The sequence below is a fragment of the Austrofundulus limnaeus genome, unplaced genomic scaffold, assembly GCF_001266775.1.
Source record: "Austrofundulus limnaeus strain Quisiro unplaced genomic scaffold, Austrofundulus_limnaeus-1.0 Scaffold356, whole genome shotgun sequence".
Classification (NCBI taxonomy): domain Eukaryota; kingdom Metazoa; phylum Chordata; class Actinopteri; order Cyprinodontiformes; family Rivulidae; genus Austrofundulus; species Austrofundulus limnaeus.
In genome coordinates this window covers 366,638-374,052 of record NW_013952758.1, presented here as the reverse complement: position 1 = coordinate 374,052, position 7,415 = coordinate 366,638, and the positions used below count along the sequence as shown (strand labels likewise).

Sequence of the window (7,415 nt, the reverse complement as noted above, 5' to 3'; positions counted from 1 at the left end):
CCCTGTGTATCTCAGCCCAGCTGCCCCTCATTAGTCTGATTGTCACCCTCGTGTTTCTTACCAGGTGTTTTCAGTTCATTCATTAGTTGTCAGTGTATTTAAGTCCTTTCCTGTCTCAGTCTTGTGTCGGTTCATTGTATTATGTTCCCCCTGCTTGTAATCCTCGTGAAACTTGTAAGTTTGAGCTGCCTCTTCAGCAGTTTTTTTCAGTTATTTAATAAACCTTTTTGTTCTGTTTTTGGAGCCTGCCTGCAACCTGGGTTTATTCCTGCTAATCTTGTCAGCACAGATAACTTTCATATCACCACTCACCATTTAAGGAGACAGCTGGCCCAACTAAAGCTAAACATGCATTTAGACGTATGTGATCCTTCTAATAAAATAAAACAGGCTGCCTTCATGGGGTCCAAGAGCAAAACCATTGATATCTTGAGAAAACCATTGGGAAATTAACACATTAGCTCAAGAAAACACTCATCATTATACTCATCATTATTTCCACGTGGGGAAAAAAAACAGGAAGACAATTATATATGGAAAACGTCCCGTCTCAGCTTCAATCCAGCCTAGTGGCATTCAAGGAAGAGGATTAAAAAACACTGCAATAAATGACTTCAAATCAGTTTATTTTTACAAGAAGGAAACACAAAATGTGTAAAAAAGTGGTTAATACTTCATATTGTCAAATATATGATGGCATTTCTTTATTAGTTGTGTTTTTTACCCCTTCCCCAATATATGTTTTTACAATTTTTTTTCTGGATTCATTAACATGAGTGAAAGTGATAGTTTCTTTTATTTATAACGATGCTTAAAAAGTTCCTCCATAAACATTTACTATACAAGTGCTGGTCATAAAATTAGAATATCATGAAAAAGTAGATTTATTTCAGTAATTCCATTTAAAAAGTGAAACTTGTATATTATATTCATCCATTACATACAAACTCATATATTTCAAATGTTTATTTCGTTTAATTTTGATGATTACAAATGACAACAAATGAAAATCTCAAATTCAGCATATCAGAAAATTAGAATATTACTGAAGACCAATAAAAACAAAGGRTTTATAGAAATGTTGGCCAACTGAAAAGTATGAACATGAAAAGTATGAGCATGTACAGCACTCAGTATTTAGTTGGGGCTCCTTTGGCCTGTATTACTGCAGCAATGCGGCGTGGCATGGAGTCGATCAGTCTGTGGCGCTGCTCAGGTGTTATGATAGCCCAGGTTGCTCTAATAGTGGCTTTTAGCTCTTCTGAATTGTTGGGTCTGGTGTATTGCATCTTCTTCTTCACAATACCCCATAGATTTTCTATGGGGTTAAGGTCAGGAGAGTTTGCTGGCCAATTAAGAACAGGGATACCATGGTCCTTCAACCAGGTACTGGTAGCTTTGGCACTGTGTGCAGGTGCCAAGTCCTGTTGGAAAATGAAATCTGCATCTCCAAAAAGTTGGTCAGCAGCAGGAAGCATGAAGTGCTCTAAAACTTCCTGGTATGTGGCTGCGTTGACCCTGGACCTCAGAAAACACAATGGACCAACACCAGCAGATGACATGGCACCCCAAACCATCACTGACTGTGGAAACTTTACACTGGACTTCAAGCAACGTGGATGAAGTGCCTCTCTTCTTTTCCTCCAGACTCTGGGACCTTGATTTCCAAAGGAAATGCAAAATTTACTTTCATCAGAGAACATGTCTTTGGACCACTCACCAGCAGTCCAGTCCTGTTTCTCTGTAGCYCAGGCAAGACGCTTCTGACGCTGTCTGTGGTTCAAGAGTGGCTTGACACAAGGAATGCGACAGCAGAAACCCATGTCTTTCATACGTCTGTGTGTGGTGGTTGTTGAAGCACTCACTCCAGCTGCAGTCCACTCTTTGTGAATCTCCCCCACATTTTTGAATGGGTTTTGTTTCACAATCCTCTCCAGGGTGCGGTTATCTCTCTTGCTTGTACATTTTTTTCGACCACATCTTTTCCTTCCCTTCGCCTCTCTATTAATGTGCTTGGACACAGAGCTCTGTGAACAGCCAGCCTCTTTAGCGATGACCTTTTGTGTCTTGCCCTCCTTGTGCAAGGTGTCGATGGTCGTCTTTTGGACAACTGTCAAGTCAGCAGTCTTCCCCATGATTGTGTAGCCTATAGAACTAGACTGAAAGACCATTTAAAGGCCTTTGCAGGTGGTTTGAGTTCATTAGCTGATTAGAGTGTGGTACCAGGTGCCATCCATTTTGAACCTTTTCACAAGATTCTAATTTTCTGATATGCTGAATTTGAGATTTTCATTTGTTGTCATTTGTAATCATCAAAATTAAATGAAATAAACATTTGAAATATATGAGTTTGTATGTAATGTATGAATATAATATACAAGTTTCACTTTTTAAATGGAATTACTGAAATAAATCTACTTTTTCATGATATTCTAATTTTATGACCAGCACCTGTATACAGATTTGTGTTGTTTTTCAAAATGATTTTGATGCTGTCTTTCCCATCATATTCTTTTTTGTGTTTCTTTCTKGTTTTAATATCATAATATAACACTTTGGGATGAAGATACAAATCAGCAGTCCAAAACTAGAAGCAAGAATGGCAAAKATTTCTACAGCAACACTAAATTTTCCAGGAGAGCTGACATACGCTGGGATAAAAGTGATCCATACAGCACAGAATATCAACATGCTGAAGGTGATAAATTTTGCTTCGTTGAAATTATCAGGTAGTTTTCGAGCCAGAAAAGCAAAAACAAAACACAAAACGGCAAGTAGTCCAATGTACCCAAGTACAGACCAGAAACCTACAGCTGAACCCAGAGCACACTCCAAGACAATTTTATCTTTAAAGGCCTTAAAGTTCTTAGATGGAAAAGGAGGAGATATTGTCAACCAGAGAATACAGATGATGACTTGTACAAAAGTTAAACTCAGAACACTGAGTCTCTGCTGTGTAGGCCCAAATAGTTTCATCACATTACTGCCTGGAAGAGTAGCTTTAAAGGCCATTAAAACGACTATTGTTTTCCCCAGAACACAGGAGATGCAGAGGACGAAGGTGATGCCAAAAGCTGTGTGACGGAGCATACAGGACCACTCAGAGGGACGTCCAATGAAGGTCAGAGAGCAGAGAAAACACAGAGTCAAGGAGAAAAGCAGCAGGAAGCTCAGCTCAGAGTTGTTTGCTCTGACAAGAGGAGTTGTCCTGTGTCTGAAGAAAATGACAGCTACAGCAGCCGTCATACATGTTCCAAATAAAGAGGCTGTGGTGAGCAGTATTCCTAGAACTTCTTTGTGTGACAGAAACTCAACTGTTTTTGGTACACAGGCATCTCTTCTCTCATTTGACCAGGATTCAAAGGGACATCTTACACAAGTTACACAATCTGCAAATCAACGTGAAACTTTAGTTTTAGTAAACTTGTTCTTCAGTACACTCAAAAGTTCCTTAAACATGGAAAAAGTCTAAGATATTTATTTTTAATATGTGCAGTGTATTAATGTGCTTATACTGAAGAAAAAAATACACCTTCTCTTTTCTTTGATTGGAAACGAGGTTGCTATGTCAGATATCTTAATTAAAATCACAGAATAGGATTGTTTACGAAGTCTAAAACTGTTTTTTGATTTATAGACTAAAACCGTATATAGCCATGGGTTAAACATGATATAACACTGTCTATAAAATATATTTGTTCATCCACAATAAGTAAACATGTGATAAGTTATTTGCGATGAAAGTTGCTTTCTTTAAAAACAGTATTTATTGATACAAAAATAAACCTACGTCTTGTGACATTTGTTGGATTGCTTTTTGAAAAATAAGATATGACAATCTCACAATAACAAGGCTTTTGTACTTCAGTTGCTACTACAACAAAGAAAACCTCAAAAACATAATACCTGTGAAATGATTGCTTCATAAGCTTCCATTAAATATTTTCTAACCTGTAACATTGCTAATTTCTCCCTCTGCACATTTTAAGCAGTCATAGCAGCAAATAGGTTTTCCTTTTTGCGAAACTTTTTGCATTCCTGGCAGACACTTCTCACTGCACAATGAAACAGGCACCTGCATAAAAAATGAATAAGAAAAAATTACTGTACATCTACTAAACATGTGTATAAAAAAGGTTGAGTTTTCTAATAATGCAAATATATTCTTTATTCAAAGTTTTTTTTAACCTGTTTTGATCTTGTTGCCCAAATGAAAGAGTTATTTTGCAGATTTAGCTGTTTGTCTGCTGATAATGATGCATCATAAAGCCCAACAGTGACAAATTCCACATTTCCATTTTCTTTTGCCTGCCAGTTTATAATCTCATATTTTGCTGCTGGATCTCCATTTTTATTAAAGTACACTTCTTCTCCTTCTTTTGTCTTGAAGTGAACATGTTGAATATGCTGCAAAATCTAAGGCAATTTAAATAACTAAAAAAAACATTTTACAGTTGGTTTATGATACAAATTATTTAATTACTGATGTTTTTAAACTCACTGTGAATGGATCAAGCTGTATGCTCTTGTTGCATGTTTCATGACACTTGAAAATATTGTGCAGAGCATGGGCCACTACATACACCCCTTTGTATATATTGTTAAAAATGGGCATGAGGGACATGTCAGTGAAGCTGTTTTCCTTTCCAGTCAGGTCCTCATGTCCTGTGCATTCTGCCATATCTTTTGATTGTGACTGCTTGAATTTGCAGCCAAACAGTGCCTCATAGAATTCTGTAAATAAGTCATTATTTGATGAATTGAGTGGCTTCACATCCAGCATGAACTCTTTCAGACCACTGACATGTGCTTTAGGGATAGAAAGTCCTATAGCTCCATCAAGGATGTGATTTTGATCCATTGCTGCGATTTGAGAATCAAAGATCCACGACTCACTGCCGACCCACTGATACCCTGTCAGGTTGTGATTGGACAATTCATGTAAAAGCATCTCCATTTCTCGGGGAGAGAGAAAAGCAACAATAATCTTTGAAGTTGAAGTCCTGATAATGTCAATTAGCTTTTGCAAATTTTCTGATGAATCTGTTCTAAAGAAAGAAACAGAATATTCCAGACAGATGCCCAGCTGCTCTGCAGTTTCTGTGAATGTTGCCATGCCATTGTTGCCATAATCATCATTGGTTCTAACAGCACCAACCCAAGTCCATCCAAAGTGTTTAACCAACTGAGCCAGAGCTCTGCTCTGATAATAGTCACTGGGTATGGTTCTGAGAAAGGATGGATACTTTGATTTATCACTGAGACAAGTGCATGTAGCAAAATGGCTGATCTGGAACAACAAAATCTTTATCAATAACAACTTTTAAAAAACACGACAAAGAGAAATTTGTATAATATGAAAGATACAAAAAAATTCAGTTTGCTTTAGCCATCTGAAATGAAATATGACACTTTTACAAAAGTAATATTAGTTCTTACATGCAAAACTAATAAATAAATAAACAAATAAATGAAGAAATTATCTTTTTGCAAAATCCCTGTTCGATTTCATCCTATTCTACTCACCAATGGAACATGAAAAGGTCCAAGAACAGTAGCTATTGCTGTGCATGGAGAAGAAGAGCTTTCTCCCACGATAGCCTGCACTTGTGCACGTCTATGACAAAACTCCTTTGAGGTTGAAGACACATTGTTGTTAACATTGTTCAAAGCCAGGACCACCTTTACGCTTCTGGCATTGGATCTACAAGTGTCATAAATATTATATCCAAGAGAAATGCCTGGAAGTAGGTCTGGACTCTCATTAATTTCCTCAATGGCAAAACGCATGGCCTGAGCAAACTGGAACTCTCTGAAATTCAAACTTCATTGAAAAATATAAATAATTGAAAACAATATACTTTATATTGACATAATTTTGTTTTGAATTAAATAAATTAGTAGAATTTAAAACTAATATAAAAAATGTGAGGCAAGATAAGCAACATAGGATTTTAGTATACTTTACCTGACACATTCTAGTGGCAGGGGCTTTTGTGTATAAGTGTTCTCTCTGTTTATCCAGCTGCTGTGAAAGTAGAATATTCCCGCCAACATAACATCCCCTTCCTTTGATAGCTGAGGGATCTCAGGATCTCCCCTCTGTCTGCACAATGACTCCTCTTGTTGGGAAAAAGATACCATAAACATAAGCTGTAAAAGTGTGCAAACCTTCTCAGGCCACCAATGCGTTAGCATACTGTTAACTCAATAAGCAAAACTAGCTGGTTAAGGCTTTCGAAAAGTAATGCAAATTAAAGACTTGACCTGGTATTTATGAACTTAGAATCAGCTTGTAAAATATCCAATTAGATAATGACTCTGTGAAAGCACAAGGTGGGGCTAGAGGAGGGACATATTGACAACCTACATACTTGTTCTCAGTGGCGGCTGGTGGCTTTTTTTCTCCAGGGGGCTACAACTCCAAAATAGACATATCTCAAAAAGTAATCACACATGTACTAAGTTGTTTAATGGCAGTGTATTTATTAAATAAATGAAAATAAAACAGCATTACAATGTCATGTAGTGTTTTACTTTTAATACATAATTGTTTTCTCTTCTGTTATTGAGAAGTAAATTTCTTCATGACTAGTTAAAGTCAGGGATGTTCTAACAAGGTTCTTCTCCATAGAGCATGGTCAGTGCAGTGAGATGTGATGTTGTACCTGAGGAAAGTCTGGATTGTCTTCAGTGTTGAGAAGCTCCTCTCAGATTCAGCTGTGGTCAGAGGAGATGTGATGAGAATCTTCAGCAGAGTCACAGTCTCTGAGAAGGTGCTTCAGTGCTGCTTCAGAGAACTGGCTGTGGTCCTGCAGGAACCTGTCTTCCTGCAGCACTGCAGCACTGATCAGGGGTCAGATTTATAAAGGATTGCATGGAAACCATACTAAAAATGAACGTACGGCCAAAAGACGAAAATTGCGTACGCCAAAAATAATTCAGATTTACAAAACCTTGCGTGTTTCACCGCATTTTCCCTTCATAGATCACAGCTGTGCCTCATAATTTGCGCACAAGGTCCCACCTCAGGTTCTACATGCCCACATTCAACCATAAACAGTCAATGTAAAGTACCTCATGAATGTTAAGATGTATTTAAATCAGTCAGCTGATCAACGTCAACAAAATAGACTGGCCGGTTCAGACACGCGCTGCGTTGTGAGTCTGGAGGATGACAAGTGCTGAAAGCTGCTCATGTGAACAGAATGTCTGTAATTTACACAGCTTTTCCCTCATTTTGCAGGTTTACAGTAATCTAATGATTTATTTCAAAAACTCATCTTCAAATTAATTTTCTCTCAGAGGACGATAAAAACAATAAATAAAATAAAATAAGTCAGATAAACAAGTTCACCGCTCTTCTCCCCCGTCCTCACCCTCTCTGCTCTGTTATCTGCGGCAGACCCCCCCAC

The 7,415-nt window shown here is 37.6% G+C and overlaps 1 protein-coding gene across 1 annotated transcript; it reads right to left on the bottom strand.

Moving 5' to 3' along the window:
- Positions 1-2,475: 2,475 nt before the first annotated feature.
- Positions 2,476-5,977, bottom strand: LOC106528012 (extracellular calcium-sensing receptor-like). The gene is made up of 5 exons (XM_014023059.1): positions 5,969-5,977; positions 5,527-5,631; positions 4,189-4,416; positions 3,952-4,075; positions 2,476-3,389 (listed from the first exon to the last, which is right to left on the bottom strand). The coding sequence occupies exons 1-5, from the start codon at positions 5,975-5,977 to the stop codon at positions 2,476-2,478; spliced, it is 1,380 nt and encodes a 459-aa protein (XP_013878513.1).
- Between the last annotated feature and the right edge of the window lie 1,438 nt (positions 5,978-7,415).